This window comes from Lycium barbarum, chromosome 7 (genome assembly GCF_019175385.1).
Source record: "Lycium barbarum isolate Lr01 chromosome 7, ASM1917538v2, whole genome shotgun sequence".
Lineage (NCBI taxonomy): Eukaryota > Viridiplantae > Streptophyta > Magnoliopsida > Solanales > Solanaceae > Lycium > Lycium barbarum.
In genome coordinates this window covers 124,751,209-124,776,181 of record NC_083343.1, presented here as the reverse complement: position 1 = coordinate 124,776,181, position 24,973 = coordinate 124,751,209, and the positions used below count along the sequence as shown (strand labels likewise).

The 24,973-nt window shown below is 34.8% G+C and overlaps 3 protein-coding genes across 3 annotated transcripts; 1 reads left to right on the top strand and 2 right to left on the bottom strand.

Annotated features, from left to right (window-relative positions):
* The first annotated feature begins 4,345 nt into the window (after positions 1-4,345).
* Positions 4,346-11,720, top strand: LOC132604178 (probable CoA ligase CCL5). The gene is made up of 6 exons (XM_060317548.1): positions 4,346-5,091; positions 5,973-6,581; positions 10,788-10,933; positions 11,030-11,097; positions 11,222-11,324; positions 11,430-11,720. The coding sequence occupies exons 1-6, from the start codon at positions 4,461-4,463 to the stop codon at positions 11,541-11,543; spliced, it is 1,671 nt and encodes a 556-aa protein (XP_060173531.1). The 5' UTR covers positions 4,346-4,460; the 3' UTR covers positions 11,544-11,720.
* Positions 11,721-13,224: 1,504 nt separating this feature from the next.
* LOC132604177 (uncharacterized) lies at positions 13,225-17,233 on the bottom strand. Its single transcript, XM_060317547.1, has 2 exons — positions 16,858-17,233; positions 13,225-13,707 (listed from the first exon to the last, which is right to left on the bottom strand). The coding sequence occupies exons 1-2, from the start codon at positions 16,968-16,970 to the stop codon at positions 13,500-13,502; spliced, it is 321 nt and encodes a 106-aa protein (XP_060173530.1). The 5' UTR covers positions 16,971-17,233; the 3' UTR covers positions 13,225-13,499.
* A 1,807-nt stretch (positions 17,234-19,040) lies between these two features.
* On the bottom strand, positions 19,041-24,033 carry LOC132604175 (alcohol dehydrogenase-like 7). The gene is made up of 10 exons (XM_060317546.1): positions 23,700-24,033; positions 22,329-22,465; positions 22,178-22,224; positions 21,452-21,777; positions 20,796-20,878; positions 20,634-20,709; positions 20,443-20,507; positions 19,931-20,026; positions 19,589-19,753; positions 19,041-19,396 (listed from the first exon to the last, which is right to left on the bottom strand). Exons 1-10 carry the CDS (start codon positions 23,755-23,757, stop codon positions 19,280-19,282), a joined length of 1,170 nt encoding a protein of 389 aa, XP_060173529.1. The 5' UTR covers positions 23,758-24,033; the 3' UTR covers positions 19,041-19,279.
* Positions 24,034-24,973: the final 940 nt, after the last annotated feature.

The window sequence follows — 24,973 nt, the reverse complement described above, 5'->3', positions numbered from 1 at the left end:
CTCGATTAACTTCTAATATTATTGAAGTAGCTTGATCAAAATAATTTAACTATTTTTTAATTGTCCACTTGTATTTAAAATGACATGATTTAACTATAGTATGTAACTTGAACTATATTAGTTTATACATTTTAGTATTGATATTTAAGTATCAAGTGATCTTCTTATACGTACTCTTTTCAAACATCATTTAATTATAACTTTTAGCATCATAAAAATGTTGATTGTGTACTTATTGTTAGAATTGGTGTAGCACTTTTGAACACTGCGTTGTGTTGAATTAAGATATTTTTTATATTGGAAAAGAATTTATCGTGCTAATGTAAATTGGAAAATAACTGAGAGTTCCTTTGTTTAAATAAAAGTATCATAATTTAATCCACTTTCTCTCACTTGAACTCTTTCGTTTTATTATGGATTGTGTAAGTCTTAATTTGATGGAGTACAAAATAGGACTTATTGAGTAGGCGTTTGGCCTTGAAAACCAAATATTTTTCACTTTATTTGAAATTTTGGAGTTGGAGTTGAAGATGGAGTTGTGTTGGTTATAGTTTTTGCAAAGAATATTTGATTGTTGGAATTTTCATGGCCAAACGCTGATTTTCAAACAAAGTGAAATAATTTTCCGGAAAAAGATGAAAAATTCTCATGGCCAAACTGAGTAAATACAAATAGGAGAGAAATGAGGGTAGTAGACAAATAGTGCCACATCGGTTAAACACATAAAAGTTCCACACTTTATAATATGAGATAAAGTGCTGTAATCCTTAGGAAAATCCCCATGTAATTTGCATTTTTCTTGTAGTGGACATTCAAAACCCTAGACTTCATCTATGTGAAAATCCGCAAGCAAATACCTATTTTTATGAATTTCTACCAATTTTTTTTTTGCAAAAAATCTGCAAGTAATTTACATGGGGATTAGAATCCCCACGTAATTTAACTGGGGATTTTCAAATCCGCAGGTAAAGTTACCTACGGTTTTTAAAATCCCCAAGTAATAATTATCCATGAAGGTTTTTCCATCGGATTTTGTTTGGCAGGAAAATTCGCAGGAAACTGCAGGAAAATCCGCAGGAAACAGAATTTCCTGCGAATTTTTTAGTATAATCCTTAGGAAAATCCCCATGTAATTTGCATTTTTCTTGTAGTGGACATTCAAAACCCTAGACTTCCCAAAAGTATAGAGCCCTTCTCATTCTCGTTCTCCTTTTGTGAAATTTCTCTCTCAAAGGTAAGTTCCCTCGAACTCCTCCTCTTTGTATTTCTGAATAAAGCGATTTTGGGTTGTTGTTAATGATCATTAAACGTTTAGTTCAGCTCATAATGCATATCGATACTTCATATTTTCGCCCATTTATGTGTATATTTTGTAAAAAATGAAATGATTTTCATTGAACTATACCTGTTAATTACTGAAATTGTGAGTTCATAAAGTAGTTAGTTGTTGTCAAGTGAAATCTTCAGAAAGTTTACATTGGTTAAAGTTATGACAAATGATAATATTTTGAAATCTCTGATTCTACTCAAAGACTTAGCCGTACCAAACTTGTTGTCGATCTTCTCAATGTCGAATTTCCCAGCCTAACCAAAGTCATTCTCGTAAATTTTTCTTGGCAAATTGAAGGATGAATCTAGTTCAAGATTATGGACTACCCGTTGCCGGAAATAGTCTTGTCTGTGTTAGGCACTTGCTGACTGCATATCTGCAAAACTTGCAATTTGTATGAGGAATTTTGACAGAGCGAGGTGCTGGTGGTGCAACTGCCTAGGCTCGGCTCCTCGCTGTTTTTCGCCGCAAGAGCTATACGACTATGTCCCTAGTGCAAATCAATACGATGATGTAAATTTGGAATATTGCATGCTCTATGGACGTAGTTCATCATGGGTTTCACATTCTCAGGAATTATGATTTTCCTGAGTATTCCGGTCGTTACCTTGTAGAATTGGTATTGAAGTAAGTGGAATCTTGTGTTTTTTTTTTTTTTTTTTTAAAAAGTTTTGTGTGAATATTAGAAATTCTATAAATTAATTGAAAGTACAAGCATGCATCAATATTTCAACTGATATGCATGTTTAAATTTTGAAGTTAGTGAATGCAAATGAAGATAAGCATTAGTTCCATTTATTTAAATTAGTAAGGTATGATTAGTGACATTCATATTTTATTTTTCCCGTTGGATTAATTTGTATAAAAAGAACACTTTAAATATATTTTGGTATAAAATATTTTTCGAATTAGACTTATTTGGGTCAATATACAAAACTCTTGTCTTTCAAACCCCTAACCGGGAGAAAAGAAAATGAGTAAAACGAGTGACAAATAGGGGAGGGCTGAGAGGGATGCGTTAGGTAACTTGTCATTTTGTTTGATATTGGATATTTATTCATTTAAAAAAATAGGAGTGTGACTTGTCATTTTGTTTGATATTGGGCACACCTAAAAACAAATTGCTAAAAAATTGTGCATTCCATTTGTAGTTAGGAATCCGATCTTACTATAAATATTTATGGTTGAAATAAGCATTACAATAAGGTGGATTCTTATATAGTTGATTTTGAATTAAAAAAAAAAAAAAAACTATTAAGACATCCTACATACTATAATATGTTAAGTAATTCTATATTCAATTTACTTTAAGTCACTTTTAAAAAGTTTTTTCAATTATCGTTATTTTGTAAAATGTATGTCTAAATTTAAATGACTTTATTGAAACAAATAAGATAAATGACGTCGTTAGACAATTTTATCAAGCTAAGTGACAATAGGAGGAATTAACTCTTAAATTCTTCAAGGGACCAAATCGTAACACAGTTCAAACATTTGGGAGCAGATCCACAATTTAATCCATCCTATGATAAATAAACACTTCACAACAAACACGCACCGTCCAGATACTTGTTGAGTCATACTCATACTACAAAAAATCATTAAAGTAACAGTCACACTTTGGTGATCCACAAATATACTCCACTAGTAAAAGTACCATATTAGCACTGTATCCGTATAGTTTTTCAGATCCCAATCTGTCATCCTAATTCCAATTTTCATTCTAAAAGAAGCATAATCATAGCTACTTTAACATTTATACTTAACACTAAGACACTCCCTCCGTCCTATATTAAGTGTCACCTTAATAAAAAAAAAACACGCATATTGAGAAACTAATAATGCAATATGAAGTTTATCAAATTATTTTTATATAATAAAAATAAATTATTTTTACATATTGATTAGAGCATGCACAAGAAGTAAACATTTTAACATTAGGATAATTTTTTTTGCTAAGGTGACACTTATTATGGGACAATTTTTTTTTTACTAAGGTGACACTTATTATGGGACGGAGGGAGTACTGAATATACATTCCAACAATGGCAAGTGTCGATCCAGGATCTGACTACTCTGTAGCAAACTCAACATTCTACAACAAACGGAAACCAATTCCGTTACCATCAAACAATTCCCTAGATGTAGCAAGTTTCATATCATCCCGTGCCCATAACGGCAAAAATCACATTCATTAACGCCATAACAGGGAGACAACTCACTTTCTATGACGTCTATAACGCCATTGAATCTTTAGCCCCGTGTCTCTTTGTCGACATCGGTATTCGTAAAGGCCACATCATTCTTCTCCTTTCTTCAAACTCCATTTTCTTTCCTATTATATGTCTCGCTGCTAATTCAACTGACTAATTAAAAATATTAAGATTCCTATTTTGGCCTCCAGACTAACTATCTACCTAATATTGAAAGGATGAAATCGAGTGACTTCGCTGTATATGCATGTGTCAATCAAGTAAAATTTGTTCTGGTGAGATCAATCCAATAAAAGAAGAAAAAGAAGCTATTCGAGTCGGTCTTGAAATAATTTATTGTATTTTCTCCTAAACTCCTAGCTAAATTCATATTTTTAAATAAAGCCAAAATTAACATAAATTGAAACACTAGGGACCAAATTGTTACCCAAGTCAAACATTCGTGGGAAGATTCGCAATTTATACCATCTTATGATTGATAAATAATAATTTCTCTGTCCCAAAAAAATTATCTTTTTTTTTTTTTAATCTGTCATAAAAAGATTATCATCTTTCTATATTTAGAAATAATTTAACTTTATGAAATGATTTGTAATCACATAAATATCTAACCTTATTTTGGAGCACACATTTCAATTTTTTTTTAAAATTTTTTTGTGCAAAGCCAAAAGAGGATAATTTTTTGGGACTGAGGAGTATCTCTTTTTTTTTTTCACGTGACTTTTGTCCGTCCACACGCTTGCATAGTCATAACTACACCTACCATTAAAGTAACAGTCAACTTTGGTGATCCACAAATATATTACAGTACTACCATATTATAGTTTCTCAGATCCCAATCTGTCAGCATACTCCATATTTTCTCAGCTCCTCTAGCTTATCATTAACAGTAATAATAAACTTCAATAATTCCAACAATGGCACAGTTTATCAATGAATCAACCATCGATCCAAAATCAGGTTACTCTCTAGCAAACTCAACATTCTACAGCAAACGTAAACCAATTCCTTTACCACCAAACCAATCCCTGGACGTAACAACTTTCATATCATCCCGTGCCCATAATGGCAAAATAGCCTTCATTGACGCTACAACAGGGAAACAACTCACTTTCTCTGATGTTTATAACGCCGTTGAATCTTTAGCCACGTCTCTCTCTGTCGACATGGGAATTCGTAAAGGCCATGTCATTCTTCTGTTATCTCCAAACTCTATTTTCTTTCCTATTATATGTCTTGCTGTTATGTCACTTGGTGCTATAATTACTACAACTAATCCACTTAATACTAATCAAGAAATTGCTAAACAGATTAAAGATTCAAATCCTGTTCTTGCTTTTACGATCAGTCAGTTATTACCGAAATTAACAGGATCAGGTCTACCGGTTGTTCTTATTAATGGTGAACAGGATATAGCCCACAAGGCTAGTTTTGGTAATTTGAAGATTGTGGGTGTTTTGGAAAGTTTGATGAAGAGAAAGCCATGTGAAAGTAGATTGAAAGAAAGAGTTACACAAGATGATACAGCTACTCTACTTTACTCCTCAGGTAAGGATTTTTCTAGATTTATCTTTTTTTTTTTTTGGGACGACGAGTTTTGGATATCTATAAATAGAAAGATTTTTTTTTCAAGTGTTTGGAGAGTTTTGTTTGGGGAAAAGAATTTCTGTGAATGGTTCTTAGTAGGCATTTGGCCATAAAAATTAAATATTTTTCACTTTATTGTAGAATTCTTGAAGTTTGAGCTGAAGATGGAGTTTTGTGCTTGGTTATAGTTTTTGTAAAGAATTTTTGGCTGTTTGAATTTATTGAAAGTAAAAAAAAGTGGGGAAAAAATGAAAACAGAGTTTTAAGTTATATTTTTTGCAAAGTATATTTAGTTGTTTGAATGCATTGAAAGTGAAAAAGTTTAAAAAAAAGTGAAAACAGAGTTTCAAGTTGTGTTTGATTATAGTTTTTGCAAAGAATATTTGGTTGTTTGAAAGTCCAAAAAAAATGTGAAAATAGGATTGTAGGTGTTTTTCAAAGTCCAAATACAACCTGTATTTGGAATTTTATGGCCTATTTTCAAATAAAGTAAACAAAAAAAAAATCCGGAAAAAATGAATAATTCTCATGGCCAAACGGGTCTTTAGTTGTTTTCCAAATTCTAAATACAAGTTTAAATTGGATTTTAAATTTTCATAGCCAAATGTTGGTTGTTAAATAAAGTAAAAAAGAATCCCGGAAAAAAGTAAATAATTCTCATGGCCAAACCGGTCCTTATGCTTTCGTTTAAGGAGTATTAGTTTTCTCATACGTAGACCAATTGGACCAACCATATCTTTATGCATATTTTAGTATACTTTTTTTTGTGTCTGATTTATCGTCGTTTAAGGTTTGCAATTGTTAGCTTCCGCATGATGTCTTGCTATTTCGATCCCAAACAGGTACTACTGGTGCAAGCAAAGGAGTGGTTTCATCTCATAGAAACTTAATCGCTATGGTTCAAACAATTGTGAGTCGGTTCAAACTAGACGAAGGAGAACAAACTTTTATTTGTACAGTACCTATGTTTCATATTTACGGGTTAGCAGCATTTGCAGCTGGTTTATTAGCATCAGGGTCAACAGTTGTAGTACTATCAAAATTCGAACTGGATGAAATGTTGTCATCTATTCATAAATACAAAGCAGCTTATTTACCCTTAGTGCCACCAATTCTAGTAGCATTAGTGAACAATGCTGATATGATAAGAAAGAAGTATGATTTGAGCAGTTTAAAGAATGTTCTTTCTGGTGGTGCACCATTGAGTAAGGAAGTAATTGAGGGGTTTTTGGAGAAATATCCAAATGTGGTGATTTTGCAAGGGTATGGGTTGACTGAGTCGACGGGAATAGGGGCGTCTACGGACTCGTTAGAGGAAAGTAGGAGATATGGGACGGCGGGGATGTTGTCGCCAAGCATGGAAGCGAAAATTGTTGATCCTGAAAGTGGGAAGGCTTTTCCGGTGAATAAGACTGGTGAGCTTTGGTTAAGAGGGCCTACCATTATGAAAGGTATGGTTTTCTTTTAAATGTTATTTTTTGTACTTCTGCTTAGTTGTTAGCAATGATTCAATACTATACTATGGAAAAGTTTTGTTTGCCACCACTGTATTAAGTCAGCTTTGGTAATGTTTTAATGGAGTTAAAGTAGTTTGCACAAGGTGCAGTTAGTAGTCAAGGCATTATTTAAGAAAAACGGAAAGAGATGGAATTAGTTGTCTAAGGCATTAGTAGTGTTTTTTGATAGTTACCATTAGTTTTTAAGTTCATTATGTTAATTGGACCAAAGGTGCTTTACTTTAGCAAACTTAAGGGACCAAAGAGGCTCAGGTTGTATTTGAAGGACCAAAATAGACCTACTCATATAGATAGGCATAGTTTTGGCTAAAACTCAGTCTTTTCTGGTGAATAAGACCGGTGAGCTTTGGCTAAGAGGGCCTACCATTATGAAAGGTATGTTTTTCTTTCAAATGCTTTGGTTTGTGCTTTTGTTTAGTTGTTAGCAATAATTCAATATTTTACTTTGGAAAAGTTGTGTTTGCCACCTCTGTATTAAGTCAGCTTTGCTGATTTTTAAATGGAGTTAAAAGTAGTTTGGACAAGTTGGAACATGTAGCTAAGGTATTATTTTAAGAAAGAATGGAAACAGATGGTCAATTTTTTATAAATAGTGATGGTGTCTAGGCTTGCTTATATGTAACTCTGACTAATTTCACGCTGTATTTGCTAACTGTTACTGGCATAGTAATGTTTAAGACAACAAGTTCCGATCATGCGTCTGGTGTGGTGCATCAATTTTTTCCTTTCTTTCTTAAAGTTCGTGTTCCCGCGTACACCATATGAAGTAAAACTTATTGTGGTATTTTTATTTTAAAAAAATCAATTTGCATGTAATTTAAGTTGATAAAAGTGCACCTGCACTCACTGCTAAAATATCTTCTCTGGCTGTTGAATAAGACCGTGTGAGCTTTTGTTTCAGTCCATACAATAAGAAAGTGCGATTATGAATATAAACTTAGCATTTTGGTTTGTCTGCTCCACTATCTACTCTCAGTGGTTAATGGTCCCATATACTAGATGGGGACTGAAGAAATATTCAGCACTTTCTCCATTTCTTGTTTTTGGACATCAACTTTAGTGTCACTTTATGAAATCCTGCCCAGAATAAGTGCTGAACATAGCCTAAAGGATATAATGATTTTCACATGTTTTAAATTGTTTGTCTTTTTTAGTATTTGGAAATTAATTAGATATTTTGCCTGTGTATTAGAGATTTTAGAAATCACAACTAAAAGAAAAGTACAAATTGCATGTTTTGCATCTCAGCATGCAATATATTAATTTGTTATATTGACTTCAGTCTGAATATAAGATATAATAACTGTAGCTCGATATAGGTTTTTAAATTGCATTCCCATGCTTGGGGTGCGTCCCTTCCTCGGATCTTGCTCGAACGCGAGATGCTTCATGCATCGGGCTGCTATTTTTCTTTATCCTGCATGTTTCTATTCCTCAACAGAGAGGCTTCTATTATTTGCTTGAGGGTTTCAAGAATGTTGGATTATTATCGATATTGATAATTCCCTTGTAATGAGTGGTTATATCTGTGATGTTCAAAAGAATGATGGAATTTCCTTTACTTATCACTACCTTAAGTAGGATTTTAGGTGCTGTATTGTAATTACTCTTTCTGTGATTTTGATGGAACGGATATTCCATATTGAACAATTCATATTATCAGCTATTAACCAAGTTGAACCTTATGTTAGGAGCAGCATGTTTAGCTATCTTAGATGTTAATATGTATTTGTATACATGTAATAAGATCAACAGTATTAGCCATATAGGATGGTAAAGGAACTTGTAAAGTCTTAAGACTAAAAATTGTTCTTTCTAGTTATAAACCAATTAATATTCATCAAGGTTATTGATCTTGTAATCTTCTCTTGGAAAAAAAAGAAGATTGTTGATCTTACAGTAAAAGAGTAGCTTATAATAGGATCAACAGTATTAGCCATATAGGATGGTAAAGGAACTTGTAAAGTCTCTAAGACTAAAAATTGTTCTTTCTAGTTGTAAACAAACTAATTAATATTCATCAAGGTTATTGATCTTGTAATCTTCTCTTGGATAAAAAAAAAGATTGTTAATTCTATAGTAAAAGAGTAGCTTATACAATACTCTCATGTACTTTTCAAGTTTTATTATGTAATAACTAGTACAAGGGCGACATTCAAAGCTGCAACAACTATAGAGGTATCAAGCTGCTAAGCCACACTATGAAAGTGTGGGAAAGGGTGATAGAGATGAGGGTGAGGAGAGGCGTGTCTATTTCAGAGAACCAGTTCGGATTCATGCCGGGGCGTTCTACTACTAAAGCCATTCATATTGTTAGGAGATTGGTGGAGCAGTATAGGGAGCGGAAAAGGGACTTGCATATGGTATTCATCGACCTAGAGAAAGCTTACAATAAAGTGCCAAGAGAGGTTCTGTGGAGATGCTTGGAGGCTAAAGGTGTACCTGTGGCGTACATTAGAGTGATCAAGGACATGTATCATGGAGCCAAGAGTAGGGTAAGGACTATAGGAGGAGACTCGGAGCACTTCCAAGTTCTGATGGGTTTGCATCAGGGATCAGCCCTTAGCCCATTTTTATTTGCCTTGGTGATGGATGGATTGACGCGACGAATTCAAGGTGAGGTGCCATGGTGTATATTGTTCGCAGATGACATAGTCGTGATTGACGAGACTCGTAGCGGAGTTAACTCTAAGCTAGAGGATTGGAGACAGACGTTAGAGTCTAAAGGATTCAAGTTGAGTAGGACCAAGACAGAGTACTTGGAGTGCAGGTTCAGTGGCGTACCTCAGGAGGCAGACGTGGAAATAAAGCTTGGTACCCAAGTCATTCAAAAGAAAGGAAGTTTCAAGTATCTTGGGTCTATTTTATAAGGAAATAGGCATATTGACGATGATGTCACACATCGTATTGGTGCAGGATGGTTGAAATGGAGGCTCGCTTCTGGAGTGCTGTGTGACAAGAAAGTGCCACTAAAACTTAAGGGCAAGTTCTACAAAGTGGTGGTTAGACCGACTCTGTTGTACGGGGCAGATTGTTGGCCAGTCAAGAACTCTCACGTGCAGAAGATGAAAGTCGCGGAAAGAGAATGCTGCGGTGGATGTGTGGGCAGACTAGGAGAGATAGGATCAGGAATGAGGACATCCGGGACAAGGTGGGAGTGGCATAGGTGGAGGACAAGATGCGGGAAGCGAGACTGAGATGGTTTGGGCATGTGAAGAGGAGAGACATTGATGCCTCAGTGCGGAGGTGTGAGAGGTTGGCTATGGACGGTTTTAGGAGAGGTAGAGGAAGGCCAAAGAAATATTGGGGAGAGGTGATTAGGCAGGACATGACGCAGTTTCAGATTACCGAGGACATGACCTTAGATAGGAGGTTGTGGAGGGCTCAGATTAGGATAGAAGGCTAGTAGGTAGTCTCGCTTTTCTGTCGCACTAGTAGGCGTAGTTTTGCTCTACTTTTTATTGCCCTTTGATCCCTGCTTTTATGTGTTGGGTCTTGTCTTTTCATCTTGTTATCATGACTTGTTTACTCTTGTTATTTCTCATTTTCGCATTGCTTTGATTTGCTTGTCGGTATCTGACCTTTTTCCCTTGCTTTCTTTTGAGCCGAGGGTCTTTCGAAAACAGCCTCCCTACCTTCCAAGTTCCAAGGTGGGGGTAAGGTCTGCGTACACTTAACCCTCCTCAGACCCCACACTGTGGGATTCAACTGGGTATGTTGTTGTTGTTGTTGTTGTATTATGTAATAACTAGAGACTTTTGCTCTGGAAAGCAGAATCTGGCGTCTGAATTGCTAGGTAGCTCAAATATCTATCCCTCATATCCTTGTGGCTAAACCTTGTAATCTGAATCTTCTAAGAGCCTTGGATAATGTCCTTGTTGCTGTAATCTGAAAACCTCCATGAACCATGGTCATTTTTTATGGTTTTTCCGCTTCTCACAGTTGCTCTTTCCACACCTCCGATCTCTGGTGCCAAATTGTCACCCTTTCCTTAGTTCCTTGATAATTCACAAGTTCGTGAAAGTGATATCCGTTGACCTCCTTCGATAATCCTTATTGGAAGAAAACCTACAGTTATAGGTTGAAGTTTCTCTATTGCTTGAATATCCGTTAACTTATTCAGTTTTTGCTGCAAAACAGGTTATTTCAGTAATGAAGAAGCTACTGCTTCCACTCTAGACTCTGAAGGATGGTTGAGAACTGGAGATCTCTGCTATATAGATGAAGATGGTTTCATCTTTGTGGTTGATAGATTAAAGGAGCTGATCAAATATAAGGGCTATCAGGTAAATGGAAACTGAGTTTCTCATTCTTCCAATATGTAGTCGGCATTTTTCTTAATGATTACAACTTACAAGACAACATGTCATACGATCTTGTAGGTCCCTCCAGCAGAATTAGAGGCTTTGTTGCTCACTCATCCCGAAATTTCTGATGCTGCTGTTATTCCGTGAGTATTACTTCCAATCACGCTCTCTCTGATGCTTGACTGTTCCAGTGGCTTTCTTAATTACTCAGATTGAATAAAGATATTGATCTCTGATAGTTGTTTCATAAATCCCGTTGTGTTAAAGGTTTCCGGATAAGGAGGTTGGCCAGTTTCCTATGGCATATGTATTACGAAAATCTGGAAGTAGTACGTCAGAGAGTGCAGTCATGGATTTTATTGCCAAACAGGTATTGTAGAATGTCATTTGCTAGGCAATCTATATGATACTGCTTTTGATTTCTGGTATTAAGATCTATAGTGATGGCCAAATTTATCGCGTTTTGTTTGTGTAGGTGGCTCCATACAAGAGAATTCGGAGAGTTGCATTTGTTGCTTCCATACCCAAGAATCCTTCTGGTAAAATACTTAGGAAGGATCTAATAAAGCTGGCAACATCTAAACTCTAAGAACAAAAATTAGGATTTTCCCTTGTTAACTTTCAACAGCTATAGTTTATGGTGACCAACCCTGATTGCATAGTTCGAGTTTTAGTTACTGTTGTTATTATGTTGTGTTAATAATGAGAGTGTATGTTGAAACTCAATTCTTGTTGATTATAAATAAATTGAAGAGTTGTATCCTCTCGATGAATCTCAGAACTTTTGTTACCATGGTGCGATTTATTAAATGTAAAGGAGTATGAAGGTAATAATCGTTCACATTCTTTGGTAAAGATAAAGAGGAAACAATGTAGTTCTGGCAAAGTAAACAAAATGAAACAGTTTTAAGAGTACCAAATTGCAGGTGGAAAACATTTTTCTTCAACGTTAAAAGAAATGGCGTCTATCCTCATCTCCATTTTTGTCATTCTACAACTTCAACTGCGAAAGTTACTCAATTTTCATTTTTGTAACACAAAAATCACTTAACTTTCTTTTATAACTAGAAAGTCACTCAATTTTTATCTTTGTAACACAAAAGTCATTCAACTCATTCTTTTGCTGACGTAGCATTTTTTTAAAAGTTAAATCCTTATTTAATATAGACCCACCCATTTTTACCATTTAGTGATCCGCCCCACTAAACAGATCCATTATCCCTTTTTTTTTTATATAACAAAACACTAAGGACTGAAATTTTACTAGTAATTTTTTACTAGTAACGTGGCTGGATTCTTCTCCCTACCCAAACCTTAAAATTTTGCCTCAAGTTCATCTGTTTACTATGACATTACTGCTAAGCTATTTGCAAGTAGTACAGTTCTTCAAGGAAATTTATACATTCTATTCACAAAATATTACGCAAATCAATTGAGTCTAGTTGTACCCGTGTTCTTGTTTTTATCTATGATATATTCAGAATACAATTCCCTTGAGCAAGTAGCCTGAATTTTACGAAGAATACCATAAGAAGTTGGTAGTGGTTGCGGGGAAAGTAAACGCCATATCGATAATCAACCTTTCAATTCACTTAGTTAATGCAGGAGCCAGGAAGCAGTGATCTTGTTCAAAATTACCATATTAATCCTCTTCTCTATAATTTACTCTATTGATCAGTTATCAGACATCCTCATCAAGTCCTATACTAAATTCATTGGATAGCGGGTCAGGTTAGTGGTGTGGGTCACTAAATGGTAAAAATGGGTGATTTTATGTTAAATAAGGATTTAACTTTTTAAAAAATGTCTCGTCAGCAAAAGTTGACTAAAATGAGTTGAATAACATTTGTGTTAAAAAGATGAAAATTGAGTGACTTTCTCGTCACAAAACAAAGTTGAGTGACTTTTCAGTTACAAAATAAAGTTAAGTAACTTTTGTGTTACAAAAATAAAAGTTGAGTGAAAGAGGAAATACATGTGCTCCTCTATTTTGCTTGTTAAGCAAAGTTTGTTTTTTCCCTAATAACCTTAGTGTCCGCACTAGCTTATTGACGCCTTGACTAATTCCATGGGTACCTACTACCTCCCACCAACACAATACCGAGTAGCGTTGTCCACCAAGGCGACTTGAACAGATGAGAACAATCACCTAATGTACTGTTAAGCAAAGCTTTCGGGTCATTATCATTCCGGATTTAGAAATTAGTGCTGTCTGCAAGCATCTAATGCAGATTAGTGAAGAGCAAAATAGAGTGAATATAACAAAGTAATGAAAACAAGGCACATGAAATTTCATAACATGAAGGATAGACCAACAAGAAGCAACATCACCAGCAGGAAAGCCTGCAGTATGGGAGCGGACGAAATAATTCTAATGTGAAATTATCCCAAAACATTTAATCAGCCAGCCTCTAATTCCATTATGTGTTAAAGGAACAAAAAAAAAAACACAAAAGGGACACCAAAATAACAGTAAGACATTTCTCTTAATTTACAAGAAAAGGAGTTTGTTCCTCGTTGTAAAAGAATTCTCGCATCCTACACTCTACATGGATAATGGGAGAAGCATCCTTCGCTTCTTTTTCCGCGCTGACCTTACTTTCTTTGCTATTTTCATGCACAAAAGCAATAGCAAGGTCACACATACTAAAATAAAAGCAAGTTTTAGATGCCTGAAGTAGAGTGATACAGCAGAAAAAACCAGGAATGCTAAAATAACCAGTTCCCATATCACGAAGATGACGACATCCACCCTGCATCAACAAAGAGAAAAGAAATGAGAGAAGGCACAGGAGAAAAGCATATTCTAAGTTACAGCCGGAAGTGGTAATGATGCATAGACAATGACAATCCTCCACAAACAGGAATTTTAAAAAGGTTTTATTTAAGAGACCTACACAGCTCTAGGACTAAGCAGTATTCACTAAAGTCTTCATCTGGTCCATTATTAAAGGTCACGTCTTAACATATTCACTCTGCTTTGATATTTAAATTTGCTAATTTCTTGTTATTACCAAAAATAACTCATGTATGACTTTCAAAACTGTTGACCAAAAGGAAGAATTGGCACATTGATGTCAATGCGCCATAGCTCGCATCAAATCCCAATATGCATTGAACATACCAGAATTTTCGTTCTGCAAATTAGTTAGCTAATTCTTTGTAAAAAGTAAAAAAGAGGTATCAAAGCAGAGATTTTGAAGTTCCGTTTTGCTGCAGCAGTCTAAAGTGTATGGATTAAAAGAAACTCCAGAAGATTCCAAGGTATAGAGCAACAGAATACAAGCAGGTTGAAGGAGATTAAAATCCAGCTACGTGTCAGGTTCAATCACCAGAAGAAATGGCAGCATCTGCTGCAAAGTCTTAATAGTTCCCTGTTTAAGAATAGGATATAATGTATAGTTCTGTCTTTCATACTCTCAGAATAGTAGAGGTGTTTATTTGAGGTCTAGCTTCTATAGTCCAAAAGGAACTAGCGGCTGTATATACTCCCACATTTGGTTAAATCAAATTTTCCCGAAAAAAAGAAAGAGGTAAGTTATCAACAATAAAAAAAGTATAAAGAGGTAGAGTAGCCTCAAAATGTCAGGAGCCGCTTTTTATAATCCACAATAACATGACATTTTAAAAGAACTTAGATATAATTGCTAGTATTAACTAAAGATTGAAAAGCCTCAAAAAGAGTGGGATGACCCCTGCCAGTAACTAATATTGATCAGTAGATATTCTATCATTCAAAGTGGAGAAACTCCCTTATACCTTGGTCTACTTTCAGTCAATTCAGCCAGTGGAAATTTTGAGAAAACACTTGCAAGGTGAAAGAAGCAATGTTTAGAAACAGGGGCGAGTTTAACCTGATAATACATGCATTACCTTTCCTTTTTCATATAGACATCTCATACTAGAAAACACTAACGAAATGAACATTGTATAACCAGTATTCCAGTTTATGTTCCATACAGATTCAATAGCCACTGAATGTAATTACTTGTCCTAATTCCATTTTGCAACTTTAATAGCCAAAATAGTTGACCAAATCTAAAAGAACTTCTTACGAGGATGAAAGAGGAAGCTTGTCCAACAGATGTAAAGGCTTTTGATACGGTTATATTTCACCACAGGTGATCTATCTTCCTATGTGTGCAGAAATTCTATAAATTAAGGTGGGGGATCATGTCAAAAGGTTTGTTGGGTGGAAGACAGTACTAACAGAAGTGGGCCAAACCTAGACCAATAAAATTAATATTACACATTTAGCACCAACATTCCTACTCACCACATATTGTTTTCCATATTGATTTTTTAATAGATAACAAATGAACTCTTTCTTCATTTGTTACTACAACTTCAATAGCCGGGTAATAGAAGAGGGAATGCGATGGAATTGAAAAAGTCGATGCAGAATGGGTGGAAAACAATATCTTATTAATTGAAAGATTGTGACAAGTCCAGCAAAAGGTATGAACTGCTTGCAGTGTATGTAAGCATGTGTACATGGCTATAACTGGAAGACACCATTGAGATATCCTCCTAGGTTGAGCATTATGGGGAAAATATAATTAGAAAGACAGAAGTAGGAGAAGTTGAACATCTGTATAGCGGTCACTCCTTAAAGTATTATGGATACACAGGAGCTTTTTGATAAATATCGGATGCTGAGTGAGATTGGGTGGAGTTTGCAGAGAATCATATTTTGTAGATTCTTCATCTTTTGGTACATCCCTTATATACAGTCTTTTTTTTTTTTTTTTTTTTGGGGGGCCATGTCTATGAATGAAAATACTTTTACTTGATCCAAAAAAAAAAAAAAGGATATCTATAATAATGAGGGATTTAAATGAGAGGGTTTTCATGATTTTTAGATTTAGGAGACAAGTGAAGGAATGTAAGCTTGTTTGTGCCAAGAAGCTGTTGCCCTGACAAAGCTACAACAAGGAGAATGACAAATATTCATTGAGGACTGAGCATCAAATAAACGACACATTCAATCTCAAATTCTTGTTATTCTTGAAACAAGGATAAAATCAAGCGACTCCGTGGAACAAGAGGAACCCGATGAAGATGATTCAAAGAAGGGTTGGAAATGGTCAATTGCAGTTAAGAGCAGTTTAGTAACCTCCTTTGTGTATAAACAACCCATTGTTATCATTGTCGAATACAAAACTAGTTCATCTTCTGTTCTTTTTCTTCTTCTTTTAGAACCATTCTCTATCAATTCCTTAGGCCCCAGAATAGTGAAGACTTCAAATTCTTCTTGAACTCCTAGTTTTTCGTGTAACACATACATTGCATAAGCCAAGGACGCTCCACCTTCATTAGCTCCTCGGTAATTGCTTAAATCTATACACAGAAATCCCTAATGATGGGAAACTACCATGTTAGGTTAGGAGAAAGATGGGACCAGTTATATAATAGGGGCGCCAGCCAAATGACTATAGCATCATCGGTCTACTCTACCTCAATTCACCATTTCGAACCTTATACACAAGGTTTTTCCGTACCAACTCCTTCTACCTATACCGCAGTTGAAGCACCTAAACGTGAATTTGGCGTCTTTCTAGTAATGCCCTAATCTCTAGAGACTGATTTGTGAAACTAAATTGTCAATCAATCAAGTCACTTTTGTGGCAAACAATTACTTGGGATTCTATCCAATACCTTCACAATATTCCCCTATTCAAAAGACACAATCTTTAACCATCCAAACAACTTTGATGAGCCAAAATCATCAACTAATCCCCAGTTTAATTACAAAAATCAACCTCCAAATCCTAAAATTTACCAAAATGAAATCCAATTCTCACAAGTATATCTATCCACCCATAACCATCTCATAGAATATGCAGATACGAAATTAATTCCAAAAAAAAAAAAAAAAAACCCTAATTTGAAATGAATTATACCTTGTGGATGTTAAATTAGATGTAGATGAGAAAAAAGACACAGATGCCCAATCATGCTTGGATTTAATCTGATACTCTCTTAACTGCTCTGCTAATTTCGATCTCGTAATCATCCTTCAATCGATTAAATGTTGATTTTTTTTGTGTGTGTTTTTCAGTAGCTTATATATGCTTGGATCGATGAAATCGGGGCAAAAAAAAAACCCTAATTTTTGTATGTTATTCTTAAGAGCCGAACGTGCCGGCGGCGACACGACGGCCGGCGATCGGAAAGGAATAATGAAATGTGTTACTAACAGAAAAAAATGAAAGAGAGAGGAAGGTTAGTAGGAGGCTAGTATTAGCAAATGTTCGTTTTGGGCTATTTCCGATTTCTCTGTTTTAATTTTTCATAATATTATTACTACAATATTTTGACTTTTTTTTTTTTTAATATTTCTAAGTTTTTATTAGCAAATGTTCGGTTTCACTTTATTTGAAAATCAACGTTTGGTCATGAAAATATTTAAAAAATATTAGTGAAAAACTTGGTTTTGACTTTTTTCGCTTTTAATACATTGAAACGACTAAATATTCTTTGCAAAAACTATAACTAAACACAACTCCAACTTCAGCTCTAAAATACCAAATAAAGTGAAAAATATTTGGTTTTCATGGCCAAACGCCTACTCAAATTATAAGATTTTCTTTTTTTATATCTGACTAGCACCATTTATGTATTAAAAAATCACAAAAAAGGGTTAGATTTGCCCTTGTACTCTCAGAAATAAGTTATATTTGAGTTTATTATATTTTTTTAACATATTTGTCCTCGTCATCCAATTCTAGAGTCATACCTTGTGCACTAAAAAAATCATATTTACCCCTACTCCGTTAAATTTCCATGTCTCAACCTTAATTTTTCTACGTGACACCTATGTGGCATATACTTTTACTAAATTAAATCTGGTCACCATTTTAATTATTTTAACCCATGTGCTCCTTCTAGCTCTCAATCGATTAAATATTGATTTTGTATGTGTTTCTGTTACTTATTACTAACAGAAAAACGAGAAGAGAGGAAGGTAAGTAGGCTAGTATTAGCAAAATGTTCGTTTGGGTTATTTCCTATTTCCTGTTTTGATTTTCATACCACTATACTAATATTTTGACCTTTTTCTAGTATTCAAGTAAATCTTTTCATTTTTGTTCTTATTTTTATATAGTACATGTGAACCATAAAAGACATTTTTTTTCTTATAGTATATATGTAATATGTTCCTATATTCAAAATGAGATGGAAAATAGATTTTTGTTATTTAGAGGGATTATGAAGCTATAAAATTACTAATTATCGCTAGGTTTCATAAAAAGTCATTTGGCATTTTCTGTTGAAAATTCGTCCCAAATAAGTTATTCATGAAATGACCTGAACAATGTTATGTGTCAATAGTCCCTCATCGGTTAAAAAAAGAAATGTTAATTGATTTATAGGCTAAATGAGCTCTCCCCTATCTATGAGACTAATTTTTTTGGTTTGGGCTCTCTTGTTTGGTCTATAACATTAGTATCAGAGCCAGTCGATTCACACATAGTGCCGTGACTCGGAGTGGTGGCTTGGACCCACCTTGGGGTGCCAGTCGTGACCAACGAGGTCGTTGGTTCTCAAGCGAGGGTGATTCTTATGTGTCAATTGTCCGTCATCGATTAAAGAAAGAAATGGTAATTGATTTACAGGGTAAATGAGCTCTCCCGCCTATCAGACTAATTTTTTTGGGTTGCCTCTCCTGTTTGTGCTATAACAACCAATCTTTTGACTTTATATAAACAAACTATTAAAAGTCTCTCGTTTCTGGTGGCCAGTTTCTCATTACTGTTAAATTGTATCATATCTACATTAAAATGATTTAATGCAAATATTGAGCAATGATATATTTGTTGGTCAATTTCTGGCGAGCGCCGGGATTTGTGACACGGCAATCGAGTTTTATGGTGATCCACTAGTTGGTTAAGATTCAGTGGCCAATTTCTGGCGATCGTCGGGATTTATGACAAGATAACTTGACGAATTTTATTACGATCCGCTAGAATAGTGAGGATTTGATGGCCAATTTCTGACGATTTTTACCGCGAGTCTGTTTTTGTATATTTTTTTGTGAATGAGGTTAAAATTTAAAGGGAAAGGATGAAATATGCCACTAAACTTTAGGAAAAGGTCCAAATATGTGATCCATCAATAGCTGGGGTGAAATATGTCCCTATAGTTACAAAGTTGGTCCAAATATGCCCTTATTCATTAATACAGAAGCTTTCCAACACGTAACCTTTTTTAACAAGAGAAAAGGTTCAAATTTGCCCTTGAACTTTGCGAAATGATCCAACAAGAACATGCAAGTGTAACACCAGAACTTTAAAATAGTTGTGGTTATTGTGATAGGTTTCATCACTTATCCATCCAAATAACGCATCGTAAGCTCTTTCCTTGAACGAGTAAATCAAAAGCCTTGTTGATGTCTTGAAAACTCACTTCACGTGTTACAAACTTGTCCAGTTGCAATTCCTAAAGCCACACAAAAGCAAGGCCTAATTTTAGCAAAAGGTACTAGGAAGATGCAAAAGATCCTATCAGGTTTCAATAATGAACGACAAATATGCACAAGAATCTCGCCTTTTTTTAATAGAATGAGGTTTCTTTTGGCCTATGAAAGAAATAGCACTCGAGTATAAGACGGACCAAATTGCTTAATTTTACCTTGTCGAGGTAACGTTTGACAAGAAGAGGAACGTCAGATTTGGGTTTGAGACCCCCAAACAGTGATCCCATGAGAGTTTTCCCATAATGAAGAACGTCGAAAGACTTAAATGTCAGCTCTGCTCCCGGATTATCAACTCCTAAAACAATTGCCTTTCCCCAACCCTGATTTAACAGTCAAAGACCATTAGGTATGGATTTATTTTAGGGAAAAGCAAAGAAGAAAAAGGAAAAGAGCAAAAAAGTAGGAACAAATATATATATATATATATATATATATATATATATATATATGAAGTTGACGATTATCTGGTTATGAATGGAAAAGCTATGTGGGGAAACCTTTCGACAGCAAGCATATGCTTCCAGCACAAGTGCTCCCAGACCAACACACTCAAAGCAGTAATCAGCACCTCCGTTTGTCATCTCAATTATCACCTGCTCAAAAAAAAAGGGGAAAAAATGTGATATTCATCAGCATGAGAGAATCTATTACATGCATTTGTCATCTCATTTATTACCAGCACAAGGAACCAGCGAAATGTAACAACTTTGGCATGGGATAAGGATCCATGCCATACATTCAGCAAGATAAACAAATGATTCATGCTACTTGACCGATTGAAAATTGTCAAGATTTTTGTTTGAAATATCATATTTTTCATGAAGAGTAATAGCCTAATAGGTGACAGCTTACTGACTTGTCTAATCGCTCATTTAATCAAATGATAACGATAATGTTCTTTTTATATTTCCATAGACTAAGAACAATGAAGAAGATAAATCAGCAGTCGGCTTTATAAAGTAATAAAATTTGGAGCATCGAGAATCAGTCGGGGCAATAAAAACCCCACCTGGCTAATAGGTTTATCCCCATAGCTATTCGAATTGACAAAATCAGTCACTCCAAATTGCTTCCCTGAGTCAAATGAGAAAGGATAATATTATGCCATCTTTTCCTTGGACTAATTGCTGAAGTTTGTGGCAGCAAACAAACAGAAAAAGAAAAGAATTGGAAAGAATTAAGAGAGGAAGTATAGTTTACCTATTTCGAACTTGTCAGAGTTTATATCTATGCCAATAATTCTTTTAGCGCCACATATCCTTGCTCCCTCTGCAACCTATAAGACCTACTATAAGCATATAAACCCACCAACACCAACTCGACTACCAATATAATCAAGAAGAAGCAGAAAGAGGAACATACTGCTAATCCAATCCCGCCCAAACCAAATATTACTACAGTTGATCCTGGTTCCACGTTCGCGGTCTTCAGGGCAGCACCTACTCCTGGAGCTCATCATACATAGTATCAGACAAGACATTATTCAAAATCGTAAAGATAAGTTAGATAAATGTGTACTTTTCGTCCTTACGCATTCTGCAACGCACATGCTGATTCACTAATCAGCTAAAACTAATCATTTGGTTATCATAGACCTTCCTACAAAAATCTAATTTATATGAGATCTTATAATAGCTGAAGTTCTTGCAAAAACTTTATCATGTGTCTCAGACAACTGATATTAGGTTTGTGAGACTCCTTTTTGTCTCACTTTTGGGTCCACTTTTTTGTGAGACAAAAAGGAGCCTCACACAACATTAGTCAGTTAACTAATATCAGTTGTGTGAGTCACAGAATAAAAAAAATTCATGCACTAACTACAGTCTACAGCATAACTGAATTGTCGACTAGACTTTTCTAGGAACTATAGGTCCCTTATTAGATATCTGATGGAAAAAATTAGAGAAAACAATTTCAAATGATGATTTAAGTGCATATTGAGGAGATGAAACTGATATAATCAGAAATGTAAGAAATGATTATGCAGGAAAAAGGAATATTAGACTAGGGAAACTAACCTGTTGATACTCCACAACTAAAGAGGCATGCCCTGTTAGGTGGAACACAGGGGTCAATCTTCATAACATTAGCAATGTCTACAACAGTGTACTCGGCGAAACTTGATACAGACATAAAATGGTATAAAGTCTCTCCATCAACGGTAGTGAATCTACTTGTGTCATCTCTAAGCATCCATGGAGATACCTTAAATTGGAATTTTGAACAATTGTTGCTCTTCTTGGATGTGCAATCTAGACATTCGGTACAATCGGGCAAAAATATCGGAATAATTGAATCTCCTTCTTTTAAATCCTGGACATCTTCTCCAACACTCTCCACAACCCTTCATTCAACAACACGTGATAAAGAAAGTGTGTTTTCATGCACGGGTACACAAATTACAGGTACAAGGAAAAAAGCAATTCATATATTAAGACTCAATTGATGGTAAAGGATAAGCAATTGATCTCCTTTACATATGACACTAAAAGTACCAAAGAAATGTACCAAGATGCGCTTTGAATCTTATGGCCTTAAACATGTCATGTAGAACGTTTAATGAAAAAGTTATCAACTATGGAAAGAGGTCTTTAGAAAGAGGTCTTACTTTTTAACATGCTAAAAATGAAAGTAAAGCGCTTGCATTGAAGCGGAGGGAGTAACATTTACTACTACCGATCAAATTTCCTATAAAACCCTTACAACAGATAAAAGAATTTGACAGGGGAATATAGTGAAAGTACCCGAAAGCTTCGTGGCCCAATATTCTTGGAAAGCATCCCGGAAATTCCTAAAAGGAAAACCAAGATTCAGATGATTCAAAATTTAGTTAAATAGCACTTTCTACAGTAAAAAGATCAAATTTGAGACTTTAATTAGCATTAAATTGCATACTTTCAACTTCCAGAAGGTAACATCGCTATGACAGAGAGAAGTACATATGATTTTTACACGAACTTCATGAGCTTTAGGTGGAGCCACAATTATTTCTTCTATCACCAGAGGTTCTCCTGCTTTTCTTGTTACCGCAGCTGTAATGTCACTCAAAATTAAGTGATTTTTTTCACTAAATAAAACAAAAAACTGACAAAATTCCTCCTACACCTTTTCAAGATTCCTCAAAAGATTCTATCTTTGTTTGCAAAGAATAATCAATCCCAAATCCAGATAAAGAATAAATAACTTTTCCACAGGCTGACAGCCAACTAATACTACTGAAATTTACTCATATTCCTTAGGTTCACAATTACCTCTCGACTCTTTGTATACTTTACATTGGAGCCAATGGACAATGTTAGGAGAAATTACACTGTATATACAAGGTCAAAATTATCTTTTATGTATATATAGTATATATTGAATCCCTCGACTTTTTCGTACGTTTACCACTTTATTTTTTGAATCCCCTTAGTGAAAATTCTAACTCCGTCACTGTTCCTACCCCTTTTCAAGATTCCTCAAAAGAATCAACTTTTTCTGCAAAACATAATCTATCCGAAATCCAGGTAAAACATAAAACCTTTCCATAGGCTGACAGCCAGCTGAAATTACTGAAATTTACTCTTTTTCCTTAGGTTTGCGATTACGTCTGACTCTTTTTATACTTTACATCGGAGCCAATGCCCTAATTATAGGAAATTACTCTATATATATAAGGTCAAAATTGTTTTTCCTTTCCTTTTTACTTGTCCCTTGTACTAAAAATAGATTTTCCTTTTCATTTGTCCATTTTAGCAAATCAAGAGAGATTTATTATTTTCTTCCAATATTACCCTTATCATTAAATAACTACTACTACAGTCTACATAAAGTACTATTAGTCAAATTTAGATATCCAAAGCATAATTAATAAGGTTAATTTAGTTTTAAAAAAAAAAGGCCTCTAATAAATATTTTCTTAAAGGGAGTGTGAAGTCCGGGGAGTACTATGTGTGTGTGTATATATATATATTTTTGTGAAACTAGTAATATTGGCATGTAATATGTATATATATCAAATCTCTTGGACTTGGGTTTACTTCTTTATATTTTTTTTAATCTCGTTAGTGAAAATCTGCCACTGCTCCTACCCCTTTTCAAGATTACTGAAAAGAAACAATCTTTGCTTGCAAAGCATAGTGAAACCCAAATTCAGATAAAGAAAAAAGAACAGTTCCATATAAGCTGACAACAAACTAAAATTACTCAAATTATAATACAAGATTCTTCAAAGATTTAATTTTGCAAAGATGGGACAAAACTAATAAGGGTGAATATGAAGAGTACCTCTGCAATGAATTGGTTTTCCAGCAGTTTTGCTCAACTCAGCTTGTGTGGCAGCCATGTAAAAAGTTGAGAAACACACAGTGCAAATCACTGTTTAGTACGTGTGGTGTTTGTGCTTTCAATTTTCAGTCTGGGTCAGTTTTATAGTGTCACAAGTAAAGTTGTGGAGTCCGGGAACTAACGCTCACCTACCGTGTTCTTACATCCCACAGCTTCAGTAGATGCTCAGAAGGGAGTTAAGTGTGAGTTAAACTTGGACATGAAGTCTTCTTTCCTTTCTTGATAGTGAAGTAAGACCGCATATGTGTGGTAAAGAAAATAATCTTACCAAACTTGGAGATGGAAGTCTTCAATTGGAACATTATCCATTTTTTATTATTCTCAAATGACCCAAAAATTAAGCAAGTGAATAAAAATACCCAAAAAAAAAAGTTATATTAGTACCTTTTGCATAGGAATTTCATGCGTAGCAGGGGTTAATTATTTACTATTTACAACACTATGCTCGCTTTTGACCGCTTTATATAACACACTTATATTGCGTAATATTTTGACGGCAAAATATGACACGCTTATATAACGGAACTTTTGTATAACTCTTTTGGTTAAGAACTTTCATATAATTCATTCGGTTAAAAAAAACTCACATTTTAAAAATGCCTAATTCAAGATGCTTCAAAAGAAAAAAGAAAAAAACATCATTCATTACAATAACAAAATATTTAAGATTCATAATTCAAGACAATTCAAATACATCAAGAAGAATTAAAATACATTCAAAAAATCATGAGGTTCTTCAACCACGAGGCTCTTCCACTATGAGAAGTTCTCCACTACGAGGGGTACTTGCACCACTACGGCGCCGTAGGTTACATAAACGCTTATCATGGCCAAACTCCTTACACATCGAGCACCTTTGAGAGTATGTCCTATCCCGAACATCCATTTGATTGTGACTCCGAGTTCATGCGTTAACACGCATTTTACGGATATACTCCTTGTTAGCAATCATTGAAAATGACTCGTTTGGCCAATAAGACTGATCACCAAGTGGGTAGAAACTACCGGCATATGCTTTAAGATAACTTTTGACGTTGTATTCTGATGCCACATAACTTGATACCGTTTTCCCCATTACTCGAAACACTTGATGGCATGAGAACACAACATGTGGTATGATTTCCACTTACCACAACTACACGTTCTCGTCCTCTCATAAACGGTATGAATTCTTCCTCCCCGACCTTGGTAATAACCTGTCCTGACTTCATTCA

Coding starts and splice junctions, on each gene's coding strand:
- LOC132604178 (XM_060317548.1), top strand. CDS start 4,461: ATGGCACAGTTTATCAATGAATCAACCATCGATCCAAAATCAGGTTAC. Junction 10,934..11,029: donor TCAAATATAAGGGCTATCAG/GTAAATGGAAAC, acceptor ACGATCTTGTAG/GTCCCTCCAGCAGAATTAGA. Junction 11,325..11,429: donor TGGATTTTATTGCCAAACAG/GTATTGTAGAAT, acceptor TTGTTTGTGTAG/GTGGCTCCATACAAGAGAAT.
- LOC132604177 (XM_060317547.1), bottom strand. CDS start 16,970: ATGATTACGAGATCGAAATTAGCAGAGCAGTTAAGAGAGTATCAGATT. Junction 13,708..16,857: donor TCTAATTTAACATCCACAAG/GTATAATTCATT, acceptor TTGTTGATGCAG/GGTGGATGTCGTCATCTTCG.
- LOC132604175 (XM_060317546.1), bottom strand. CDS start 23,757: ATGGCTGCCACACAAGCTGAGTTGAGCAAAACTGCTGGAAAACCAATT. Junction 22,466..23,699: donor AAAACCAATTCATTGCAGAG/GTACTCTTCATA, acceptor GTGACATTACAG/CTGCGGTAACAAGAAAAGCA. Junction 20,027..20,442: donor GGGATAAACCTATTAGCCAG/GTGGGGTTTTTA, acceptor TTTTTTGAGCAG/GTGATAATTGAGATGACAAA.